This window comes from Amphichorda felina (genome assembly GCF_050947745.1).
Source record: "Amphichorda felina strain 45539 chromosome Unknown scaffold_8, whole genome shotgun sequence".
Classification (NCBI taxonomy): Eukaryota; Fungi; Ascomycota; class Sordariomycetes; order Hypocreales; family Bionectriaceae; genus Amphichorda; species Amphichorda felina.
In genome coordinates, this window is record NW_028145042.1 from 638,438 (window position 1) to 663,701 (window position 25,264).

Consider the following 25,264-nt stretch of genomic DNA (forward strand, 5'->3'; position numbering starts at 1 on the left):
TATGTCGGAGATACTTGGTGGGTTTAGCGACTCATAGAAAATTGGGCGTTGGAGAGGAGGTGGGTGTTAAGAGAGGAGGAGGTGAAGTGAGATGGGGTACGGTGTTTGTTGTTGTTGTAAACCTCGAAGTGGGCCACCAAAAGCTAAATTTGTCACTCGGTCTTCACTACCTTGATGTTCAAACTTGCGTGTGTTTACGGTACATTTTTATTTTTCAAAAAAGCCTTTCTAGCCCTATTAATATACTACACTTTTTTTTTTGAAGGGGGAGGGGGGGATTCCGAGCACCCCAACCAGTGTTCTCAACAACCCAAGCATGGCGTAGTGTATGGCGCGAACTATTAAGCCTCGATTTTAACGATGAGTATAATACCCTCACAAATATATTTATCTCTATGTATATATACATTCCTATATGTATTCATTCCCGTGTATATTCCCATGTATATTTCTATGTATATTTGTATATCCACATCTCGTAAATGTGTAGCCTCAGTGATCCGTAGCTTGCGCCACGCGATGCAACTGTGCAATCCTTGGCTCCGCATACTAATTGACAACTGAGAGCACTCAAAGCTGATTTTCTCGGGAAGGGAGGTATATGAGAGCCTCCTCTTGGCCACATAGGCAGACACGAACACCACAAGCTCCTCAACCTGTTCTGGGGTTAGTTTCGGCGGCCGGCCCTTCCGTTCAACCGCCGGGACCTTGCCGTCAAGCGCAGCCGCTACTTGCTCTGGAACATGATGGGACTTTATCCCGTAAACGGCCAGCCCATCTTCCTTATCGGCTCACCTTGGGTCTCCGATTTGACGATCGATCTTGGCGATGGGAAGAGCCCCTAGATCACCTCTGAGGGCGGTGATGAGGACAGCTTCTACGTGCAGTCGGTCGAGGTCAATGGCAGAATCTGGGATAGGAGCTGGGTGACCTGGTATGACATCTTTACCGAGGGCGGCAAGTTGGAGTTCGTGCTCGGAGGCAAACCGACCAACTGGACTACCAGCGTGTCTCCTCCCAGTCCAGGTTGTCTAAGTCCGGTCGCGCTAGGAAGTTGATGAAATCGTGGTCCACTATAGAGGACTAAGTTCAGCAGACGGCTGCACTCGCGAACACGGATAAGAACGTCACAGACCTCAAGAGTTGGCTCGAGCGCCTGGAATCTAGGCTGCAGATCCCCAAATCCGATTAGGCCCTCTTCTAGGCGCATTTTCAGGAGTGCTAGAAGCGATGGTATGGGAAGATTAAGATCGATCGCGCCTGGTTCAAGGACTTCAACTGCCGCATCAACCACCTCAGCTTTTGGCAGAACAACTTCAGCAGCGCCGATTTCGCCAAGTACATGGTCGAGTGCATCGCCCAGGCCATCCGTGGGGGACCATGCAGCAGATGCGCCTCATCAATAACAGGCTGAGCCACATGGAGAATCTCATCTTGGTCCTAGGCAACATTTGCGTTTTTTCTTCTTCGGTGCAAAGTAACTTCCTGCAGACCCAAGCTCCGAATAAGCAAAAAGGGAGACTATCTCTTTATTCATCTTTCCATCTTGCCAGTAGTTGTAGGCCATAAGCCGGAGGAAGTGGAAAAGAAGCCGTAGTATTTATTGGGGTACCTTATTCATTTTGCTAGCTAACGACCGTTCTACTATAGTCTACATTTCATCGGGGCGTCATCTTTCTCAACTTCGTGGCAAGCGGCTATGAAAATCGGACGGGACAAGTGATATGTTGCGACTGTGCTGACCGTAGCACAGTTGCGCAACACATGCTCTTTACATACTAGGTGGCGTGTTAGCTTAAAATGGCTTTTCCCACAGGGCAAGAGATAGTTTACCGCTCAACCGGCGACAATCCCAGCAGAGTCATTCCATTGTGAAGCACGACGCGAGCAGCATCGTACAGGGCCATACGGGCCTTCATGAGTTCGAGCTCGCTGCCGACGACCTGCAGCTGGTCGTAGCTGCTGCTCACGGCGTGCGTCATGCGGAACAGGTAAGTAAGCACTGTCGTTGGCTCGAGAGTCTTAAGCGTGTTCTGGAACACGTCGGGCCATTGGGCGAGATAGCGGACCACGTTGATAGCATGCTCCTCAGGAAGCAGGGACAGATCGGCCGAGTCAATCTCAGCATCGGTGAGTTGGGCCTTGCGCTTGATGGAGCAGAGACGAGAGTGGGCGTACTGTAAATACGGTCCCGTGTCGCCTTCGAACGACGTCATTGCCTCCATGTTGAAGTTATAGTTGTTGATCCTAGGTCAAAGCGTAAGTCCTCAGCATACCTATTAAGTAAACTATCACTTACTTACCTCTTTCCAGTCATATCTTGGACCATAACACTACTGATACCAAGAATATCGGCTACCTTCTCAGGCTCCTCGACCTGTGAGTATTTGTCTTGGTTCTTCTTCATCACCTCGTGCATATGATCTCCAACATCCCGGAGGATATCATTTAGGCTATAAGGGCAGTTAACGATCAGTGACTACCTGCTAATGTCTGGGGACTATTGAGCTTACAACCTGGCGGTGCCTCGTCGAGTGCTCATGCCCTGGACCATGCCAAAGCTAATGTGTTGACATCGTTGAGCGAGATCTTTGTGACCTAGGAGCTCTGTGATCTTGAAGAGTTGCTTCACGTGGAGCTCCTGTTGACTCGCAATGACATAAAACATCTTATCAAAGGCGTATTTCTCGCACTACGATTCGTCAGCAATTGGCCCTTCAACACGACGGTGATAACTCGCAAAATTTGCTTACACGACCCAGAAGCTCGCTGACATCTCGGGTGAGATATAGAGCTGTGCCATCCCTCTTACTGAACCAGCTTTTAGAAATTTGAGGACTAATCTGGGCTTCGGGTTCCTTACCGCAGAACTGCCTTGGCGAGCTGCTTTCCTTCCTTGCCAGGGATATGCTTGGTAAAGTCAATAATAACAGCACTATTGTCGTCTTCGGTTATTCTCTTTTCCGTCATGATCTTGGCATTTTTGGCAATGGTTTCCTCTGTTACTTGACTCTCCCCTTGGTTGCGTTAGTAACTCTCATAAGAGTAGATGATCTCCTAGTGAAATTACCGCTGTACTCATCGAATCGAATGTTGAGGCGAGCATATGTCTCTGTTGGCGCTCAATTCAGTCGCTGTGCTAATCGACGAGGATGTCTATCCCAAAGGGAATCCTCCTTTGTCGAAAAACCCATACCTTTGTATTTAATAATGCTCATATCTCGGAAATGTCGCCATTGGGCAAGTGCGTCTTCGTCTCCATCAACCTAGGCAAGTCAGTTTTCATAATCTCATAGTCTTATAATCAGGTTAGAAACTTAAATCTTACCATCTTCTTGAAGTATGCACGAGCTTGTCCATCCAAGCACTTTGCCTCAAGCTCCGTCGTGTCTTTGCCCTCCTCTTTCTGTTCCTTAATTGTCTTTTGCTCCTTGGTCTTTTCGCGGTTGATGCAAACATACAGCTGATAGAGGTGGTCGATGGGATCCTTCTTCAGCTCTTCTTTGCTTCCATACATTTCAAAAGCGAGAGCCAGCAGGCCATACTGCTTTCCCCAGTCACCAAGATCTGGCCCAAGATGTTAGATGGTCGAAATTTGCTTCGTCATCCCAGTCCAGCAGAGTCTAGGTTGATTGTATTTCCCTTAGAATGCAACGACTTACAATTGATACGGCAGACATACCAGCCGGCGGACTCGTAGAGATTCGCCAGGAAACCACCAATGATAGTGGATCGCAGGTGACCAGCGTGGAAAGGCTTCGCAACATTTGGTGATGAAAATTCGATAATCTAACAGAAAAAATGAGTATGAAGGAGCTGGGGAGTGTACGAGGGGCGTTAGTGGGCTGTCACGAATATTTGAACGGTTTGGGTCACGACTTACAATGCGTTTTTGTCCTTGAGTTGGATCATTGGGGTCCTTCAGCCCATTGAAATGGGCCTTCCCTACTTCCATTAGAACGCAGCGAACAGAAGTGGCATGGGTGTATTATACTGACCGTAGTCTGCGTTCTGCTCGCGAATCATCTTTATTACGGTTTGTGAGGCTAGTGCGCCCTTGATAAAGAACGAGAGAAAGGTGTTGTTTGCCACGGGCTTCTCGACAAGAGGATCATTCTAAGGCCACTACGGTTTCAACGAATCAGTATTGGAGATGCTCGTGTTCAGACGACAGCCATCATTGCGAGCATGCAGTCGTATACCTTTGAGACCCATTCTTTAGCTAGAGCATCAGGCTTGGCTCCCTTGATACGAAGCGCAGGGACGGGTATGGTGAAGTCACCCTTGTCCAGAGACTGTGTCCAGGATATGAGAGGGAAAATGATGGATGACTCAACACCAGAGATACTGGAGAGGATATTGCTGATGTGCGCCCTCCATATGTCTAGAGGGTTGACATTGGGATGAGCGTTGGGGTATTTCTGAGTGGGTGTGTCCATTGAAAGGCCCTGGACTTGGCTCACAAGCTTCTCTATAGCAGCCGGGTTAGCCATGATGAGTATGTGACTGCTGGATGGTTGTGATGAAACTTGTGCTGGTGGTGAAGTCAGAATGCAGTCATTTGGACGGGTTGATTACTAGTGCGTATGCTGTTGGTTACTATTAATAGTGCATACTGTTGGTTGCTGGTACGAGTACGCATGCTGTTAGTGACTCCTAGGTAGTGCATATGTCTGTTATCCTGCCTCAGTCATCTTTCAATGTGTGGCGGCACAGTAAGGTATGCAGTGCCGCATAGTAGCCATCACACTCTCGACGTTTCCTGGCCCACATGCTCCACATATATATCCAACTCTGTTAATGAGTCAATAGAAAGAGAAACGCCAACTTTGGTGTTAGGTCGGGCCGACGAACAACGATTCAAGTATAAAAGGGGCCGGTGTTCCTCGAAGAAGAGGACTGTTTCAACGTTCCTTAAAGACACCATAGAGGAACAATTCATCTTCTGCATATTAGGCTTTAACACCTGGGTTCAAGAAAGCTCCACTACAATTTCGAGTAACACGCCCACGTACTCAGAATACTATCATGTTCGCTCCGCGCAATATCGCCACCATCCTCGCCGCCGTAAACATACCATTCTCGATGTATCGAATCGCTTCCCAATTTTGGTCTTTACCTCGGCGTTTCGGGCTAAGAAGCCTCGGATCCGATCCCGGCCTAGGGGCTATTCATCACCCTTCCTAGCCAGCAGCCGCGTAGCCACATGACGCACCGTGGCATGCTATGGTGCGTACCCCAGGGCTTCTTGTGTAAGGGCACAACTAGCTATCCTAGCCTCATCCTCGCTAGATAGTCTTTGCTGTGCTGTGTGTGGTTGCATCAGCGTGCGCCACTCCCGGCCCTGCACCACTATGTTCCCACCCACTCAACATGATGTGACTTAGAGGCCGCAACGCCTTACTGGCTGAAAACAGCCCTGAAAGCCTTGACGGTACAGTGTCGTTCTTGCATTAAAAGTCTGCTTTTAGTCTCAGCTGGCTGGCAAGCTTCTCTGAGAATTCCTCCTATGGGACGAGGTAGAAAGATATGTTGAGCATAATGCTGCGGGCGTTTCGAAACGAGCTATAACCCTGTGAACGCCGCCAACTTGTCAACTGGCTTGTTTGCCAGCTAAATATCGTTTGTATCCAACTCGATATTAGGGGTATCTGGGACCGCAACTTCCAACCTGCCGATGTCTCCGCCATTGAGATCTCACACCTTCTCTACGTTTTCCCGAACCTCGAGGTAGACGGTACGGTGTAGGTTGAAGCTTGATCAATGCCTCTCTTTTTGAGTAACTTATTAACTTAGATACTCTGGTGACACATATGCCGATCTTGAAAAGCATTACCTAGAGAACTATTAGTACCGGCTCATCTATCGCCACTTAGAAACGATTGATTAAGGGGTTCATAGCTTGGAATGAGGGTGGAAGCAACGCATACGACTGCGTGAAGCAGATATATAAGAAGGACCACCGTAAACGCAAGATTATGTTCTCGATTCGCGGCTGGATATGGCCTACTAACTTCACTTCTGCCGCCTCCGCCGAGGCCACTCGTACTATCTTCGCATAGACGTTTATTAGCCTTGTGAAGAACTAGGGCTTTAATAGTATTGGTATTCACTAGGAGTACCCTGATAATGGGGAAGAGGCGGTTAGTATGGTGCTTTAGCTCCGGCGAACCCGCCGGGAACTCAACCCGTACGCTTAGCAACACCTTTTTGGCTACTATTTTTCACTATCTATAGCTGCCCCTACCTGGCCCCGGAATTTTAAGCTTCTTAAACTCGCAGAACTTAGAAGGATTATCAGCCACGTTAATCTTATGTCTGATGACTACGCTGGTTCCTTTAGCGACTTCACCGGCTACTAAGCTAGCCTCTACCGTACCGAGAAGAACCCTGACTATAGTCCCTTTAGCATATAGGACGCGTACATCACCGGCGGTGTTCCTGCTAAGAATATCATCCTAGGCATGTCTATATACAGCCGTACCTTTATTGGCACTGGTAGTCCCGGTATAATCTCCACTAGCGTCGGCGAGGGCAGCTGGGAGGCGGGTACGGCAGGGTGTATAGCTTCTCGGGGGACTTCTTCAGCAGGTATGGTAGAACCATTCATGACTTATGTCGTAGTGGAAGAGACCGTCCAAGTTCGGGTTTCGTGAAGAAGATAGGCTGCTGTTCACAGCAGCCCTATCGGCTCGTTGTTTCGTTTGACCCCACGTGCGTCGTCTAGATTCTCACATGGGCATGGAACATCGTCACCTTTCGGTGGGCGGCGACAATTCTCTTCCCCGCATAGACAGTCTCTAAAGAAAAAGAATTGATAGTCAAAAGTTAGCTCGACCGTCGGTGGAATTCTTGTTGAAAATAGAGCTATGCGTGGCCAGCCTTCTACTACCCACTTCACAGCCCACGCCACGTCTTCCTTCCCTAACTGAGTGTGCCACCTGCCGTTCTAGCAGTATTGCCCGTATACGGTATCTGTACTAGTACTGGTACCAGTTGTTTGGCGTCTCCCGTCCTTTTTTTTTTTTTTTTTTTTTTGCTGATAGCCTGGGGGCCTCCTGGCGCTCTGCCCAGTGTGGTGGCGGTATTATTACTCGTACATGAACGGATATGTGGCCTACGTGGCTGTGACCGAGGATCTTCCGACAACCAGCCAATTCCAGCCAAGACAACGTGGAAACTACACCATTCCACCACACCCTCCCGTCGTCCCTCGATATCGATCACTTTAGCATCTCTCAAAGCGGCCCGAGTCGTTTGCGGGGGACATGCGCATCGCCAGCTGAGATGCGCGAGTTTATGGACTACGTCCACAGTTCCTTCTATGACGCCACCGGCTGGAACCGCGACAACTCGTACGCGGCCCTCAACTCGACGATAGATGGTGCGCGCACACACCCACGAAACATCCCTGCTAGATATTCAGCGTGCTAACTGATCATCCCGCACAGCTCTCCTAGACTTCCAGACCCCGCGTGGCCTGCGCCTGACTCTGGCGTCGCTCGCCTGCCCCAACTTTGCGACCTCGTACCAACTAGGCTCTGTCGGTATAGTTGATGGTTCGATATCATACCTCTACTCCTCCGTCTCGCTCCGCGAGCGCCTGACGCCCGAGTCTGAGAATGTCGCGCTTCCCGAACTCCTACGGTCATACCGCCCCCTGGCGCCCCTGCCCATGCGCCAGGGGCCGGACTTCCGGACGGCCCAGGACAAGCCCTCCTCGTCGCTGCTGTACGGCCGACTCTACCTCCCACAGTCCCTGCTAGAGGCATTGATTGTGCGTCGGATATCTCCCGCCCTGCAGGTACAGTTCAGTGCCGTATCCGGTTCGCATCTCCGCAACGGCGGCACGGCCGTGGGGATGGCCCAGTACGACGTGGGCAAGTACGCATTTGAGGGTCTAGCGTCCTCTGACGGCGGTCTGCTGGGTTTGCGAGGGATATACAACTTTGGTGGCGATGCGGAGACCCCCACTCCGATGACGACGACGACAGCGGCGGACACAGGCAAGAGGATTGTTGGCAGCGGCCCCGGCGGCGTTGAACGGGAGCGCATATACGGACGGTTCAGCACTGGCGCGGAGATCTACTACGGGACGCTCAACAAGTCGGGCGGGATTAGCCTGGGGGCGCGCTTCGCGACGCTACCGACGCACAAGGGCACGCCGCTGTCGGCGACGCTGACGATGAACCCGCTCATGGGCAACATCAGCGCCAACTACGCCGTCGTGGCGGGGCCTCACTGCAGCCTGGCGACGCGGATGGAGTTCAACATCTTCAGTTACGAGAGCGCGTGGGCGATTGGCATGGAGCTGTGGAGGAAACCGTTTGCACGGCCGGTTGACAGCGACGACAATTTTGGCCTGGGGAGGCGAAGTTTCCAGGCCAAGATGGAGTGGAGGCTCGATGAGCCGGAGCTGATGAGCACGGGCAAGGGGGGGACGGAGCCCGGGGACAAGAAGAGAGAGGAGCAGAAGGAGGAGGAGTACGCTGGCGTCCTCAAGACGCGGATGGATCAGAATATGAGGATAGGGGTACTCTGGGAGGGCCGGGTAAAGTCGCTCCTGTTCAGCCTGGGCAGCGGAATCGACCTGCGCAAGCTGGACAAACCATTTCGCACGCTGGGGCTGGAGATTCAGTTCTCATCTTGAGCTAGGGCCGCCCATGACGATTGACGGATACGACGCGCAACCCACCCCACGGCAGGGTTTCCGATGTAAAAATATCTCATTTTTTTCTTGCTTGTTGCAAAGACGACGACCTTGATGGCTAGCATTGCCAAGGCGTTATGGGCATCCGTGATGCCGGCTTATATACTCGACTGAAAAAGATGCGAAGGGCGAAGAGCCAGTGATGGACAGCGCATCATGCAATCCATAGCGGAGAGCATTGGTTGGCAATCAATCACAATCAGTGCCTGGGTGCGCCAATGGCACTCTCCCATCCGTTCCGAGCCCGCCAGCGTGAAGCTTCTTGGCGTCTGTGACGCTGAGAGCCAAGTGTGGGAAATGAGAACCTTGATGGTCTCTCAGCAAAATGGGCCAGGCATGCCGGGTGGATCCGCCCACCGGCCGAAGCGGTAGCTCCGTTTGGGCAACGCTGCAGTTCTGGAACCTTAAGCAGCTGCACTTCCCTGCAGACCCTTCGTGTTTCCTTTCTCTGCTGCCTGTCGTCTCTGCCCTTTAACTGTTAGGTTGGGGTTGTGATTCATCTTGTGTCGCAACCGCGTCATCTAGCGGAACTCTCACTCAAAGTTGGTGGCAGGCAGGTGCTTCCTCCTGGCAACTTCAAGTGGCCACCTACCTCCCAAGACTTGAATTATCACGAGCCTCGCGGCTGGGACTGCTCATCTCCCCTCCAGGCTGGACCAGCAGGTTACTTGTCCCTCTCCCAACGAGGCCCAGACGAGTTGAGAGCCCAACACCCTGGAGACCGCTGGCCGGCATCTCATCACCGAGAAATCCCCCAACTCACCCAGGCTATCCTCCTCGAACGCTCGAAGCCATACACAACTAGCACCTCGACCCAGGAAACAGTTTCCTACCAGTATCCCTTATACGACCCACGCCTCTCACCTACCATCACTCGCAACTGGGAGACATTTCAGGCCAGACCCCCCTTGAGCTATCTCCAAAAAACGCCCCACTCCGAACTCTCCGTAGCCCTCAGTGACTGCGCACAATCGTCGACATGGGGTCCTACTCAAAAACGATGCGCTTGTCGAGCTTGGTCGCCAGGGCAGATGTGGGCGAGTGCGGCGGCGATATCATCGACGACAAGAAGTCGGGGCTACGTATCGCTGCCATATTCATCATCCTCTTCGCCTCGGGCCTTGGCGCCCTCACGCCCGTCGTGCTCGCTAGACAGAGCAGGGTGCGTGTGCCCAAGGTGGCCTTCTTCATATGCAAGTACATTGGCACCGGTGTTATTATCGCCACGGCGTGGCTACACCTGCTGGCCCCAGCCGCCGAGAATTTGGGCGACCCATGCCTTGAGGACCGTCTGGGGGATTATCCTTGGGCGTTTGCCATTGGGCTGTGGACCGTCATGGTCATGTTCTTGGTCGAAATGCTGGCTGCGCGGAAGGTGGATGACGATGAGACCTTCGTGACCTCGGACCCTAACACGGACCTAGACCCGTCGATGAGCATTGTGGCCATTAAGAAGGCCAAGGTGAACGGAAATGCTGCCAGCCAGGAGCCATCCTTCGACACGACCGACGTAGAGCGAGATGCGGGTACTGGCGACGAGGAACGACGCTCGAGTATCCCCGGCCGCCACGACGACGTTAGCTACCCCCCTGGCGGCCAGGACCACCTCGCCCACCGCCATGAGCACAGGGAGGGTGACTCCCACGGCAACCTCACTGGGCAGCTGCTGTCAATCTTCATCCTCGAGTTTGGCGTCGTTTTCCACAGCGTATTCATCGGCCTGACACTCGGCACGACGGAGGAGCTCGAGATCCTGCTCGTCGTCCTAGTCTTCCACCAGATGTTTGAGGGCCTAGGTCTCGGCGCCCGACTGGCCATTGCGCCGTGGCCCGAGAACAAGAAGTGGCTCCCCTACCTGCTTGGGGTGATTTTTGCCTTCTCGACCCCCATAGGAGTTGCTGCTGGCGTGGGGGCCCGGCCGAAAAATGAGGACGGCCAGAAGCTGGTCAATGGCATCTTTGACGCCATCAGTGCTGGAATCCTCATGTACACAGGCCTCGTAGAGCTCCTGGCACACGAGTTCATGTTCAATCCACATATGCGCAAGGCGAAGCTGAAGGTACAGCTGTTTGCGTTTGCCTGCGTCATGCTCGGCATGGGCGTCATGGCGTTGCTGGCAGAGTGGGCATGACGGGATTGGTTGACTGCGCCTCAACGGGCTTGGGCAAGGGAAACAGCTATGCTTTTAATACGAATTACAATAGAGCCACACGACTCTATATTATTGGGCATGAATTATAAATGTATGATATTATGAACGAACCCGTGGTCCCGCTTGCCTTGGTATTTCTTCCCGAGTAACAGTCCTTCGAGAGAGACTGCAGTGATCATACTGCCTTCCTTCGGCAAGTTGGAATGCGCTTGTATATGTACGTCGAGGTGCCGTGGACAGGAACTCCATCAGCAAATAAGAAGAGCTGGTCAAGAAGTCAGGCATCGAGTGGGCGATCTTTCTCATGGTGTTGCGGCGGCGTAAGCCCTGGGCTCGGATCTATATCGCCATTTGAGTCGAAGCGACACAGGAACCAATAATACAAGCCAAAACCTAACATGATGGTGGTTCAGGCAATTCTCCGTGTTTATATGAACTTGAGTATGTCTCAGATACTTTTTCAAATCAGAGAGACCTGTTCAATCCTGTCGACAGAGAATGCTCTAGATGATGGGGGTAAAACTTTTATACTGCGCGACAGCACCATGATATAATGCTGAGGCAGCCTTTCTATCAATTGGCGGAGGTATTTGGCCCGCTTTATATAAAGCTCCGGACGGTGCTGAAGTAAAGGGTGAGTAGTGGTCCAGGGAGGAATTGAGAATTGTGCAAGCGCTGGGTTGATTCAGAGTTCAGTCCATGTCGAGGCTGTCCCATCCCCAAACCTCTTCAAGCCACGTGGACAGGCGGTAAAGCCGGGGAGCATCTGGGTCACATTCCACGCACAATTATCCTCCAATTCTCTGTATCCCACTGTTTCTATATAAAAAAAGAGCGAGAGAGGAAACGCAAAAAAAGAATATGAAGCTGAGGGATGCCGGAATTGAACCGACGATCTTGTGGAGACTCTAAACTGGAATCACACGCCTTACCGCTAGGCCAATCCCCCTTAGCGCTTATATGGGAATTGGCGAACACAATGTCGCTCAAGTATTGCACTGCGGAGCTCTGGGCAAGCGGAGCATCTGGCTCCATACGGGTGGAGCGTCGGGCTCCGTACCCCTAGGAATCCAGTGTGACGTGTCGAAGGTGCAGATATGATGTTTCGTGAGAAATGGCGGTAGTAACTAGCGGTATTGGAATAGATCATATGGTCAGCTTGCGTATTGTCGTATCCTAATACTATTCCGTACTGCTAGAGGAAAATACCGGGACTCGGGCTCCTCCGACGTCAGCACTAAGTTTGCATGTAAGCCGAGATGGACTGGTCTATTCTCTCAGAATGACAAGGCATCTCTAATAATATCTCACTCCAAATGCTCTATGCATTAAGGCAAAAAGTCTAGCGTGAATATCGTGTTACCCAATTGCAATGACAGCGGAGTACCTACCCCTACCTACATGTAGGCAATGCCCAAGACGCTAGATCCTCTGGTGAAAGGATTCCTCCCACTGTCCCCCCAAAAGAAATAAGGATGGCAGAGGAAAAGTCAAGCTGGAAACAAACATGTCATCATTGAGTGGCACAGGAGTTGCGGGAACGATTAAAAATTGTTGCACAGGTGCCAGCGTCCTGGAGGGAAAGTTAGCTTTGAGGGTGGCCACGTGACCGGGGATCAGCTGTGAACCTGCAACTGTGAATTTCTGCAACTCTAAGTTGATGCTCTAGGAACCCATAAAGTCATATTGGCGCTAGTTTCTATTAAAATCCTTGCTTGTGACGTACTGTCCATCGTCACCATCTGCCTTCTAGGTCTTCTGACAGTCTACGGGCTATGTGGTCCGAGAATTTCGGGAAACTGATGATTATTTTGGTGCTTCACAGTTATTCCAATTTAAAGCTTTCATGTACTTCATGTAAAGGTTGATTGATCCGTGCATCTTGATACCACCCTCTATTATGCATCGTCGGGTTCAGGGATTCTAGCCACATGGCCTCGTGGGACCTGGGAAGGTGAATGCATGTGTACGCGCCGTCATTCTTGGGGCCCATCTGCCAGTAAAATCCGGGGTCGAAGCACAAGCAATGCAATGTTCTTCATGTGTGAATTGGTCTTCAAGTACTTTTCAATTAGGGACATGCTGACGCAAGGCCAATGCTATGATGACGATTCCTGATTTACAGTGTCTGTAACTAGTAACAGTTTTTGTCGCCAAAGTTATAGCAATCAAGACAAAAGCTTCAGTATAAGGAGATTGGGGTTGAAAATACCCAAGCACGGACATGGAACATTAGGTGAAACCAGATACCATGATGATGGAGACGAAGACGCACGGGCCCATGTGGATGGGCATTTCGGGCATCTGATCTGCCACGACGAAGTGATATTAAGCTTATCGCAGTCTCACAGATACTCGTACCGTGGCCAACCATATGCCGCGTAAGGAATTCAAGGGTTCCAGCAACATGTCGCCATAATAATATGCAAATATTCGGACTTCACACCTCACCCTCAGAATATGCCGCAGCGCAATCATGATTTATTATGCTCGCGTCCGCCACAAAATGCGCTGCCCTGGTTGGAAGAGTTCTGGACGAACACCTAGTTAGCATATGTGTGCAGGGATATCGGACGTCACCGTCGTGACTCCCAATTGCCCCCACAATCGTACCGATGACTTGGGGTATACTGAACGAACTGTGTGAGGGAGTGATCACCGCCTTGGCTTGCCTCAGTGGCTGGCATCTGATACCGTAGTGGTTGCAAAGTGATAGTAGTCCCCATCCCCAGCAGGTTGCTACATAGTCGCACTAATTTGCCTTCTAGGTATGCATGTCTAGAGTCAAGACGAGATATGGGGGGCTGTGGAGGGGCGGGTCCGGTTCTCCCACCACCACGCAAGGCGTTGTCGAGGCCCTCCGTTTGTGTGCGGAGTTGCTGCGTATGCCTCGCATAACCAACATTACGGGCTTCCCCCAACCATTGATGTATGTGCGTAGCATTATCTGGAGAGGAAAAGAGGCGGGGGCGGGGAGCGGCTGGCCCGACCTAACGTTGCAATGCGTTCCCGGGAGGGATTCCAGCGCGACACGCATGAAAAAGATCGCTCATCTTTTGCGACGAACGGTTTCGGGCGCTGCGTGGCTGTTTTCCATAGCATAGTTAAGATCCTACGAACAAGCCAGAATAGGTGCAGGAAAAAAGGTGGAGTGTGATGCGGTGTCGATGGTATGCTGGAACCCCTGGAAGCATAATAGTATTACATCAATAGTACCAACTTGTTACACGTGGATAGGCAATAGGTTGGGAATAGCCATATGTATTCAGAACAGAGCAGTATACACATGAACCTCTATTTTTCTTATACCGCACTTATTGGCTTCGCCTTTGCGCCAGGTGCCCCGGGTATCTCATCCAACGAGTCGTCCGTCCTGGGATACGAGTCGACGTAGTAGGCGTCGGTCCTGAGGATGCTAGCCGCGGGCGCCTGCACCTCAAGCTCAAAGTTGGTCTGCGACCCCGTGTCGCAGTTGGCCATGCTCCGCTGCGGGAAGGACCCGCTGCCCGCCGCGTGATGGTGGTGGTGGTGGTGGTGCGAGGCGCCGCTCAGCTTGGTCTTTTCGCGCTGGCTCCTCCGCGAGCGCGAGCTGGACACCTGCGTCACCCTCCTGACGGCGAGGCCGAACAGGGGGCCCGTCGTAGGCAGGCATGCGCAGATGAGTCCGACGCCGGCCTCGACGGCCGTCCACATGTAGATGTCGGCTGTAATCCAGGTCGAGTCGGCGTTGAGCTCTGTGGCGGAAAATGTGATGACGAGTCGGACGATGCCGGCGGCGATGGCACTGGGAAGGCAGGCAATGTTAGCTGGGAATACACTCTGAATCAAGATCCAATGGGACATACAATGCTCCCGTCGCAAACACGCCAAAGAGGGAGATCTTGTTGGCCCGGTTGAGCTGCAGGCGCGACAGCATGGCAATGGGCAGCGCAAAGACAAGAACGTCTCCTCCTGTGTTCAATGCGCTTGTAGCGATGACGAGAGGCGCATTGGCAGCACCGCAAGATCCCTTGGGTGGCGGGTCCAGGCCCGGATTGTATTGCTCCCAGAAGAAGGCGGGCGGGAAGCTAGGTTCTAGGTCAGAAAGAGCACTAAGAGTTGGGGCACAGACAAGGGGGTTCCGTACCATTGGAACAGTCCCGCAAAGAAGGACGAGATAAACCAGCCGGTGGTGTAGAAGAGTACGGCGTACCATGCGTACTTGAACCACGTTATCCGCAGGGTGAAGACTCTCCTGTAGAAGAAGAGGATGGCAAGCTTGATGCAAAAGTGGGAGATGAAATAGATGAGGGCGTTGAACAAGCCGATCTGTGTCACTGATTATTAGTTTCGTGGCGAAACTAGCTGAGTGAGTTGATTTACCTGCAGCACCCTCCATATCTTGGTCGGATCAACCGCCCAGACATGCTTCCCCATGCCATACGGAATAGCTGTTTGCTAGCGTGTCAGTTCCCAGCCCATCAATTTAGAGACGGGGTCGAAGAAAACTTACCAAGCATGCACGAGATGCAGTAGAGGACTGTAAACACCTAACATTTGTCGTCAGCACATAGATACGTCTCCAATATCGGCGCCATGCCTTACAAGTGACGCCGCCGACATCCAGTCATCCAGCCCCAAGGAGACGTGGCGGATGAAGCGGGCATAGAACCGCAGCGCAACAGCGACGGTACACAGGCCGATGAAGAGCGAGCTGACGGCCACGACGACGGTTCCCTTGTCCTCGCCCATGGTGGCCTCCTGTTCGGGCGTCAGGGGCGGGGGCGACGCCATCTTGACTGCTTGCTTGCTTGGTCAATCAAGCGTTGTCCAGCTTGAGGCAGAAGTAGTTGGTCGCGGAGTCGCGACGGAGGAGATTCGTTCCGTTGGTTCGGCGCATGTGGGGAGGACGAGGTCATGCATTTACATACAGGACATAGCGACATGCTGTACACAGTACCTTGGTGTCCAGTACATGGCTATTGCATGGGCAGCATGGTACATGCGGCCTGTTCCCAGGCGCTTTTGAGACAAGCGACCTGGGCTGGGTTCGTCCCTCGTGGAGGCGGCGTAGGATCATTGATGACGCAGAGTCGTAGGAGCACGCAGCCCCCAGCAGGTAGGAGTCTGGGACGCCTTACCTGAGGGGGCCTGAGGTGGCTCTCCCAACTGCCGAATGCCGATTAATGGCAGCGCCGCCACATGCACGATGGATGGCAGGGCGTGGAGACGGCACCGATGGGCGTGGAGTCATGGAACCCATATCGGCACAAAGAGGCAGGCAGCGGGTGCGCCCTCCCGGGGAACCCCTGTTGCGACTCTGGGCAAACAGTGAGACCCCCTGTGCTGCGAAACCCATTGCGAACCCTGCGAGGGCTGCAGAGGAGCAGGGCGATCCTGTAGGAACAGGAGCCCTGAGCGAGCTTTCAAAGAGGGTCGTCAGGGCTGGCCAACCACCAACCAGATGTGGTTATATAATACATAGTACTTACAGACATGCAGTCGGCAGTCCAATCCTGTGGGCCCTCTCGGCAGTATTATTCGAGCCTTCCAGGGATTCCTGGGCGGGGGGACTGCGCCTCTGCCTCATTCTCTACCGCTTACAATCCAGTGTTAATTCCTAGTAAGCCGAAAATAGGGTCCGGTTTTGTCAACAGTGCAGCTTACACCATAGTTGCCCATTTCAAGGCCTGATGACTGCTCCTTGTAAAACATTAGATCCACATGCCTATAAGCACATACAAGTTTTAGTATAGGGCGGCAGTACCCGTCGTGGCACTATACATAGTTAGTACCTTAGGTGGTGGGCTACCCTTGTCTTGCCTGTTTGGGGATCCAAGCCGATGGGGGGCGTCGTTTCCCCCCCTCTGGCTCCTCTACGTACATATTACAGCGCGTACTAATGTACTATTACATACATACCTAGTACCCAGTTCACATACACCAGCTATCGAATGCGCTAGCTGTGCATCTAGGCAGCCGTCAAAGACTTGAAGGGCAGTCATCGGCATCGCCGCACATCCAGAAGACGAACTGCCGGGGGTTGGGAATCAATTATCTGGACCACGATGGACGCTGGGTAGGTGGGATTCATGGACCAGTGGAAGACAGGGGCTATAGCAGCCTGACAAGGAGCCCGCTTTTCCGCCGACCATTCATTATCACAGTGGACTTGTCTCCAGCAACATGAAGATTCGATGCAGCAAGATGCAGTACTGTACAGACCGCTCCAAGACCTATGACCAGCCTTGAGTCGAGGCGTATTCCAGCTTTACGACTAAATTCTCTTACCTCACAGGTAGCTAGCGGGGTTGGGAGCCATGGTCTCCCAAGCCTCCATGCAGGATTTTGGACCTGTCAAAACCCCTGCCAGTGCCCGAAATACCGTGATTCAATGGAATCATCTGATAAGGCACACTAGAACCGAGCATCCCTACCATCAATGCACAAATAGACAAAATCCTTATCAGGTTATTACAAGCGCTGACAATTCGGAGTCCTCCGCTTGGCCCTCGGCAGACAGAGGCACTAAACCCCCACCAGGCGACGTTACTGTCAATTCAATCACATCACCTTTGAGTCTTGCATCGAGATGCGATGCCATGACAGCACCAGCCGTTCTCTGGCCTGACTCGTGCAAATAGCCACACATATTCTTCCAGGGACCACCTATGCTGCTGATGCAAACACGCGTACGGAGCACGTACGTACGAAATACGCCTGACCGCCGTTACGCATGCTCGATTTGCACGATGTCCAGCGATCAAAGTTGCCTCTTTGGGTAATCTCGGAGTGGAGCACTGGAGTCTCGGCAGTCTCTGAGTCTGTCGCACTGAACCTTGGGGTAAACACTACGCCAACCCCAGGGGGTTCGCACCGCCAGAACCCCGGCCACCACCACCCGACTCGGTACTTGGGAATATCCTGTTCCTGCCAGACCCTTCATGCTTGTCCTCGCCGACACCTGGGCCCCGGGATATCGACATCCTTTGGGACGATGCGGTCATCAGAGGCTCCCAACGGGCAGGTGGGAGAGCTTATATCCCCTCCAGCGGGGTCGATCCGTGAACCTGTCTGCTGGTATTTACATGGAAAGCCTGTCCATGCGGCTACAGACCATTGACATTGTAGACGGCATACGCGGGGAGAATCAAGATTATTGAGACAGTCAATCTCATCCTCAACAATGGCTGCTTACACGGTCCTCGATCAGGGCCTCCTCCCCTCCTCCATCTGGGCCCTCCTCGCCCTCGGTGGCATCCTCGTCTACGCCGCTGTCATCGTCTACAGACTCACCCTCCACCCACTCGCCAAGTTCCCCGGCCCCCGTCTCGCAGCCGCAACCCACTGGTATGAGGCCTACTACGAGCTCCTCCACCACGGCGGCGCCCAGTTCGCCCCCAAGGTGCGCCAGCTGCACGCCCTCTACGGCCCCATTGTGCGCATCAACCCGCACGAGATCTCGGTCAACGACGCCGAGTTCCACGACAAGCTGTACGCGCCACAGCCTGCCGTCCGTGACAGGCATCCCAACTTCTCGGCCGCCCTCGGCACCACATCGGGTTCCTTCAGCTCGCCAGACCATTTCCTGCACCGCAGCCGCCGCGTTGCCTACAGCCCCTTCTTCGCCACGGCCAATGTCATGGCCACGGAGGGTGACATGCGCGAAAAAGTCGACCATCTGTGCGATCTCATCCGGGAGAGAGGTGATGGGGGGATCAACCTCCGGGCCTGCTTCGCGGCCATTGGTTTCGACAGCTTCTACTCCTGGGCGTTTGGCCACTCGATGAACCTTCTGGACGACCTGCCCATGGCTCAGCAGTGCAGCGATACGGTTGAGCTTCTCGTCACGAGTGCGCCCTTCTACAGGATGTTTCCAACGGTCATGAAGTTTGCCAGGCAGGTCCCGCACTCGATTCTCCGTAATCTTTCGCACCACGTTGCCAGGGTTTTTGACCTGCACACTGTGAGCTGACCCCTCAAGGTTTTAAAGTAATGCAAAGAACTGATAGAGACAATAGTTGATACTCAGAGCCGCTGAGCGCTTCGTTGCCGACCAGCAATGCCCGTCTGGCCAGACCTTGGAGAAGAAGCCCTCCTCCTCCTCTGGCAAGTCCCAGCCCGAGACCCTCTTCTCCGTCATCCGGCGCAGCAAGTCGGCCCCCGAGTCAGAGAAGACGCCGTCGCGCATTTCCCAGGAGGGCACCGAGATGTTCATGGCGTCCTTCACTCCTGGGCGTACCATGATGCTCTCCATGTACTACCTGCACGCCCACCCCGAGGTGCTCGAGAAGCTCCGCGAGGAAGTTGACGAAGCGAACCCGGACCCCTCGGCCGCTTTGAGCTACAAGACGCTCAACAGCCTCCCATATCTAGTAAGTGGCAACTCAATCCTACGGGATCGGATCGAACTTGTTGCTAATAGATGTCCAGCGTGCTGTCATGAAGGAGATTTACCGCGTAACATTCCCCGTGGGCTCTCGCCTGCCCATGATCTGCCACGAGGACATGGAGTTTCAGGGCTGGAAAATGCCCCCCGGGGTGAGTAAATCAAGAGAGAGAACGAAGAAGAAAAGGCCCATGTGATTGAACGCTGACGATACAAGACGTCCATCTCGGTCAACCACCGCAACCTCCTCTTCAACCCAGACGTCTTCCCCGACCCCTTCGCCTTCCGCCCAGAGCGGTGGCTCGACGAGGCCAGCCCCATTGACGAGAAGCGGTACTTTGTCGCGTTTGGCAAGGGCGGGCGTGGATGTCCCGGAAAGGAGTGCGTGCACCAAAAATTGATTCCCTCACTTCACTGTTGTTCTTGCGCTGACTTTCATACCAGATTTGCCACACAAGTCATCCAATTTACCATCTGCAGCCTCGTGCGCCGCTTCAACTTTGAGCTCAGCAGCAACACGTCGTGGGAGAAGGACGTGGCGGCGAGTCGCGAGTCCATCCTGATTGCGCCCGCGTTTGCCAGCAAGGGCGTCAAGCTCAATATCGTGGGCGAGCGCTCGTGAATTTTTGGGGGGACTGTGGAATATAGGGACGGCCTTTTGATTTATTGCCAATGACCATAGATTGGTAGAAATGGTACCTGGGGCGGCAGACAAAAAGACTATATGATCTCACGAACCTTGATGTCCTAAGCTATAGACGTTGGTGGTAGTGGTGAAATTGCCGGACGAGGTTATGGGGGCGCTCCCGAGACTGGGATGGAAAAGTCGCCTGCTACGAGCTTTACAGATACAAAATTAGGCGTTGTTACTACTATACCTCATGGCATGAATTATTTCACGAAAAGCAGATATCGGCCGTTGAAATAAATATATCCCAATGTTCTTTGAAAATAGTAAGACAACACACATAATGATGAGGCCTCCGGCACCCTTACAAGTAATTATCACCAACTCGACCCCAAGTTACTTCGACTCCGAAGGGCCAAACGCCAGTGGCCGCGGCTGCCCCCACCAGTCGCACGGGCAGAACCGCCATGCGCCGTTGCCCGAGGCAAACCAGTACTTGAGCACGTACGGCAGCACAAAGGGCAATGGAGGGAATTCGTTGCCCCCCTCGTAGGTCTTGTCGGCGCTGCCTAGTACACAGGGGAAGACGTCGTACTGTGGATTGCCTTGGTTAGCCGCGCCACCATGATAAAAAGCACGGGCAAGTCGGTCTGGGGTTTACCATCATACCAATATTGCCCGACTGTTTGGCAATATTCTCGGCCTCCTTCCACGCCTTCTTCAGTCCCGGGCCGTCCAGGTCCCCCAACCCCAGGATGAGGTCAATCTCGACATATAGGTGGTCGGTGAGGTCCTTGCTGAAGGAGTCGATGATCTGCTTCATCCCGCCGGCGCCCTCCCAGCGGTACTCCTCGGGGCCGGTGGACGACGAGTACTCGAGAAGCTTCTCCATGCCGTCGTGGAACAGCTCGTGCTGGTGCTTGGGGTCGTCCATGAGGCCCGGCTGGCCGCTGAAGCGCTCAACCTCGGGGAAGAGGTACGTCTCCTCGACCCAGTGGTGGTGGTGGACCATCTTGGCCCACGACTGCACGAAGAAGAGGAGGTCCTTGACGTCCGTCGCGTTGAAGCCGTCGTGGGCGGCGTCGGGCACGTACGGTGCCTGCTGCACGATGGCGTTGAGGCCCCGGATGATGGTGTTGTGGGCCTGCGACATCTCGGAGGCGCAGTGGACGTGGGGGATGGAAACCTGGTGAAGGGTCAGTCTGTTGCTCGTCGACGGCGGATGTTGGGGCGACACACATCCTGAGTCTTAGATGGCGTGGGGATGAGGTGGAAGGGCTCATCGACCCATGGGGCGCTGGAGGGCTTGGTAGTCATTATGCGTGGCTCTCTATGTCTAGTTCTCTGTGTCTGGTTCTCTGTGTCTGGTTCTCTGCGTCTGGTTTTCTGTTTCTGGTTCTCTGTGTCAATAGCGGCGGCGGTGGGAGTCGAGTGCCGAGTTTGGCCTGTTTAAAGTTGATTGTACTTATATCGCGGTGAAGCCTCACAAGAGGTTGGGCGAGAGGAAGATTGGGGAGCACGTATTACGTAGGGGCCACGGCTTACGGATGACGGTTGTCCATGGATTAGGAATCCAAATTAATATCCAATCAAGAAAGGTTGGTCGTCGGTTGGGTGCATGCCGGTTGGCCGTTGTCACCAACATGGACAGGTTTTGGGCGTGAAACACCCCCCGTGGTCGTAGAGATCAGGCCCGACAGTTGCCAACCGTGGTTTGGTCCCCTACTATGCACATGTCAGTACTGCGAGCACTCGACGACTCGTACACTCGAACCCCTGTTCCATTCAACTGCTGCGACTTCGGATCCACTGTCGTAGGCTAGTCAATCGTACGCTTAGCCTGGTTAGCTGCTGATTATTACGCCGACAGAAATTTCTGGCTATGTACGTCGTATTTGGTCGACTAGTCTAGCTCATCTCTGCCAAGAGGTCACGACAGTTGAATTAAACAGGGGTTCGAGTGTACACAATGATACATGTGAGCAACGTGTGTACATGCACCGACCCACCGCTATCTACACCGTCAGCTGGGGCTTAGATGCAATGGTATGTTAGTCCAGCTCCCGGTCGGCAATGATCCGAGCAATGACCAGACCCCCGCGGTGAATGCTAATAATGGCATTCTTATGGTGACACCAAGTCTAATAATACCGCTGTCGTGCTCACCCATTTTCCACCACTTGGATTTGGAACCCCTCATTCTGGCAGAGGGATCTGGTCCCTGGGATATGTAGGCACATTCTCCACCACGTCGGCCGATCCTATCCCCCCGTACGGACAGACAACGGCGAGATATCCCAAAGAGGAATTGCCAAAGGCTAAAGCCTGGAAGCCTGGCATCATCTATCTGCGGGGTACATCATATAATGCTTCTATCCTGTATAGATTGCCAAGTGATGCCAGCCAGGGTAGTAATCCTTCGCCAATCACTCCAGACCCCGACTAACTTTTGCGATGCAACGTAGATTGAACAAGTGCCCTCCCTACATACTAGTACCATGCTCTGATCAATCCTTCCTAGGCATCATTGATCGTAACGACTAAAGTCTTATTGTACCATCCGTATAGAAGCCGATATGGAATCCTCGGCAATCAGCGGGCCCCGGATCATTCACATGCATTAACATCGCCACCTGAGCCATGACGTCCAGGCGTTCCAGGGTGTAGTGTCTGTATGAAGTAATAATAGTGCCAAGTGCCTTATCTCAAAAGCTCCCGCCACATCTCGGCAAATGTAGTACGCATCCCACAATCACTCACCAGACATCAGACCAATCAGTAAGTTATACATGGACCCTGCAGCCTTCAAGACCACCTAGCCTAGAAAGGAAGCAGAACCCATCTTGATGAACGCCTTGTCACTGGGGCCCAAGGGTCCCACACGGCAGATGGTATTATAACGGATGATCCAAGAACTCCCCTCCAGTTCAAATTCCACAGCACTGGTTGGAGTTTCAACTTGCCCCATTGCACGACCCAAACCACCGGAACAAGCTGAACTGAAGTGATTACCGAACAGCCCCCAGGTCACACACATCATGTCTCAGACTATGCTCCAGACCAGCACCGCTGGGGTGTATATCACCACCAGCAAGGCCATCAATTCTCGCGAGGAGTTACTCATCAACCTCAAGGGTCAGGCTGCCCGCATTCCCAACTTGAAGCCCATCTTTGCCGACTGGAGGGGCATCTCCACCCGACATATAAGCCCATTCACAGCACCCCTGAGGAAGAAGGTCAACGCCAGGCTCCGAAGGTGAGTAGTGCCCAAGACTTAGAAATTCATTATCATATCTAACTAGAGCCATCAGTTTCAATTTTGACCAGGGCAAGCTGAGGCGGCTCGAGGCCTCCGACTTTGCCTCCTTCACAGCCCTCTGGTGGCCTGACACGCCCTTCGAGCGCCTCGAGATCCTCTCCTACCTCGTCATCTGGCTCTTCACCTGGGACGACGAGATTGACGAGCCCACAGGCCTCTACTCGGACGACTTCTCTGGCGCCCAGCGGTACCGCGAGCGCACCCTGCGCTTCGTCGGCGACTGCCTCGGCCTCGCCGCCATCGACAAGGACTTCCGCCCGCAGAACGAAATCGTCCAGAGCTTTGACGTCATCGGCGCGGCCCTGCGCGGCGCCTACAACCGCGGCCAGCGCCAGCGCTTCTATGACGAGATTGCTCGCTTCATGGCCTGCTCCGAGGACGAGCAGCGGGGCCGCCTGCAGGGCCACATCCCCTCGCTCGACGAGTACTGGCGCTTCCGGCTGGGCACCAGCGCCGTGTACATCAGCTCCGCCGTGGGCGAGTACGCGATGGGTGCGCCGGTCCCGCCGGCCGTGGTGCGCAGCGCGCCCATGCAGGGTGTGTGGGACGAGACCAACGCTATCATCTCCGTCACCAACGACCTCCTGTCGCTGCGCAAGGAGATGAAGATGGATAGCATCGATAGCATCGTGCCTCTGACGTTTGCGTCGACAAACAATGTCCAGCAGGCCATCTCCCAGTCGGTGGCAGCGCTACGAGCATCTAAGGCGCGGTTTGATGTCGCTGCTGAGGCACTGCTGGCACTGCCGTGCAAAGATGGGGTGCGAGGGCCGGTGGAGGAGTTTATTGCGGTGCAGAGGAGCAACTGTGTTGGGAATCTGGTTTGGAGGTAAGTGACCAAATACCAACTTCCCACCTGTAGCCAAGCAGTTGGTGCTAACTGGTTTTTAAGTCTTGAGACGCTCAGGTATAACATGTGTGAGCTGATCGGTGCGGACGGGAGCCAGACGTTTATTCTTTGAGCGGGTATCTGATATTCAAGCACATCGAGGGCGTTGGGGTAATTTTGAAGAAATTTGATGTTTAAAAGCTAGAGGGTGGGCCAGAAGGCCCATTATAACCATGATACAAAAGCGTATATACGTTAAGAACATTATATGCAGTGGTGCCTTCATCCAAGGCGCAACAATCATCAAGACTGCAGCTAGATACATATGCAGGGCTCTTTCGCAACACCAGATTGGGAAGCTTCAAAAGTGGCAGGTCGGATATTTCTCATTATTGAATCCGAACAAGATTGGACCCTTCTCAGGTGTACATGCCCAAGGTGCTTTACCCTAAATATCCTAGCCATGATGATCCGTCGTGTGGTGCCTTGCTGTCTGCGTCACTCCTCACTACCATCTCGACATATTAATCCCAGAGCTTTTCCATACGTAGACTCACCTCGTAGGCATCAATGGTGGCAATTTTCAGGTTCAAAAGTCAGACCAGCTTGTAGTACTTTATAAATTCAAACTAATAATCAATCTCTGTAACACGAGTGTCATTCCCTCCTTAATTATACCGTCGACCCTACCCTAGAGATATTTGTTACTGTCGTGCTGCACGGGTCTGGCTTCCTAATCAATTCTGAAATGACATTATCAACGTCACTTTGGTCGCTCAAAGACAATAATCACATCTAGTTGCGCCATTTGATTGCAATAGGGAATTATTTTGCTAAATGTTTAGAGCATGGCTGTTGGGGGAGGCGTTGGCGGTTGGAATTATACTAGTTGAGAATTCATTGATTGCATTCAAATAACCCAAACATCAATACGTGATGAATGAAATAAAAATACGACATGGATAAAGACATTTATACATCCATCACGGCGTTACACCAATTCAATTAGGAGCAAGCTTGTCGGGAATGAATATCATGAATCTCGACTGCACTCTCTCGATTGTTCGTATCACTCGGGACTTATGAATCGACATACGGGGGGCTGTTAGAGCTAGACTACATTGAAAAACCGGCGTGATGAATACTGGCCGAGAGACGGAGGAGAAAAACAGCTGCAGTCTCTTCTTCTGGAGCACAATCACGACTCAGCAGCAAGAATGTCCCACGTTAATTCCAATCGAACCTTGGCGTTGTAAGT

At 52.9% G+C, this 25,264-nt stretch overlaps 7 protein-coding genes and 1 non-coding gene across 8 annotated transcripts; 4 read left to right on the top strand and 4 right to left on the bottom strand.

The window, feature by feature from the left end:
* Positions 1 to 1,829: 1,829 nt before the first annotated feature.
* On the bottom strand, positions 1,830 to 4,493 carry SYR1_2 (arginyl-tRNA synthetase; the record flags this gene model as incomplete). Its single annotated transcript, XM_083197246.1, has 9 exons — positions 1,830 to 2,247; positions 2,304 to 2,453; positions 2,514 to 2,692; positions 2,754 to 2,811; positions 2,864 to 3,017; positions 3,197 to 3,266; positions 3,329 to 3,567; positions 3,663 to 3,789; positions 4,170 to 4,493. 9 exons carry the CDS (start codon positions 4,491 to 4,493, stop codon positions 1,830 to 1,832), a joined length of 1,719 nt encoding a protein of 572 aa, XP_083046714.1.
* A 2,794-nt stretch (positions 4,494 to 7,287) lies between these two features.
* Positions 7,288 to 8,650, top strand: MDM10 (mitochondrial distribution and morphology protein 10; the record flags this gene model as incomplete). The annotated part of the gene is made up of 2 exons (XM_083197247.1): positions 7,288 to 7,384; positions 7,452 to 8,650. The coding sequence occupies 2 exons, from the start codon at positions 7,288 to 7,290 to the stop codon at positions 8,648 to 8,650; spliced, it is 1,296 nt and encodes a 431-aa protein (XP_083046715.1).
* Positions 8,651 to 9,689: 1,039 nt separating this feature from the next.
* On the top strand, positions 9,690 to 10,841 carry ZRT2 (Zinc/iron permease; the record flags this gene model as incomplete). Its single annotated transcript, XM_083197248.1, has 1 exon — positions 9,690 to 10,841. One exon carries the CDS (start codon positions 9,690 to 9,692, stop codon positions 10,839 to 10,841), a length of 1,152 nt encoding a protein of 383 aa, XP_083046716.1.
* Positions 10,842 to 11,730: 889 nt separating this feature from the next.
* ACO1O0_007882 lies at positions 11,731 to 11,811 on the bottom strand. Its single transcript has one exon. It is a non-coding gene; the product is annotated as a tRNA-Trp (tRNA).
* A 2,354-nt stretch (positions 11,812 to 14,165) lies between these two features.
* Positions 14,166 to 15,635, bottom strand: ACO1O0_007883 (uncharacterized protein; the record flags this gene model as incomplete). Its single annotated transcript, XM_083197249.1, has 6 exons — positions 14,166 to 14,646; positions 14,708 to 14,929; positions 14,989 to 15,170; positions 15,225 to 15,292; positions 15,355 to 15,391; positions 15,447 to 15,635. The coding sequence occupies 6 exons, from the start codon at positions 15,633 to 15,635 to the stop codon at positions 14,166 to 14,168; spliced, it is 1,179 nt and encodes a 392-aa protein (XP_083046717.1).
* A 2,392-nt stretch (positions 15,636 to 18,027) lies between these two features.
* Positions 18,028 to 19,852, top strand: ACO1O0_007884 (cytochrome P450; the record flags this gene model as incomplete). The annotated part of the gene is made up of 5 exons (XM_083197250.1): positions 18,028 to 18,807; positions 18,863 to 19,216; positions 19,275 to 19,382; positions 19,448 to 19,611; positions 19,675 to 19,852. The coding sequence occupies 5 exons, from the start codon at positions 18,028 to 18,030 to the stop codon at positions 19,850 to 19,852; spliced, it is 1,584 nt and encodes a 527-aa protein (XP_083046718.1).
* A 402-nt stretch (positions 19,853 to 20,254) lies between these two features.
* ACO1O0_007885 (hemerythrin domain-containing protein) lies at positions 20,255 to 21,175 on the bottom strand (the record flags this gene model as incomplete). Its single annotated transcript, XM_083197251.1, has 3 exons — positions 20,255 to 20,452; positions 20,520 to 21,044; positions 21,098 to 21,175. 3 exons carry the CDS (start codon positions 21,173 to 21,175, stop codon positions 20,255 to 20,257), a joined length of 801 nt encoding a protein of 266 aa, XP_083046719.1.
* A 1,721-nt stretch (positions 21,176 to 22,896) lies between these two features.
* On the top strand, positions 22,897 to 24,139 carry ACO1O0_007886 (terpene synthase family protein; the record flags this gene model as incomplete). The annotated part of the gene is made up of 3 exons (XM_083197252.1): positions 22,897 to 23,114; positions 23,170 to 24,006; positions 24,085 to 24,139. The coding sequence occupies 3 exons, from the start codon at positions 22,897 to 22,899 to the stop codon at positions 24,137 to 24,139; spliced, it is 1,110 nt and encodes a 369-aa protein (XP_083046720.1).
* Between the last annotated feature and the right edge of the window lie 1,125 nt (positions 24,140 to 25,264).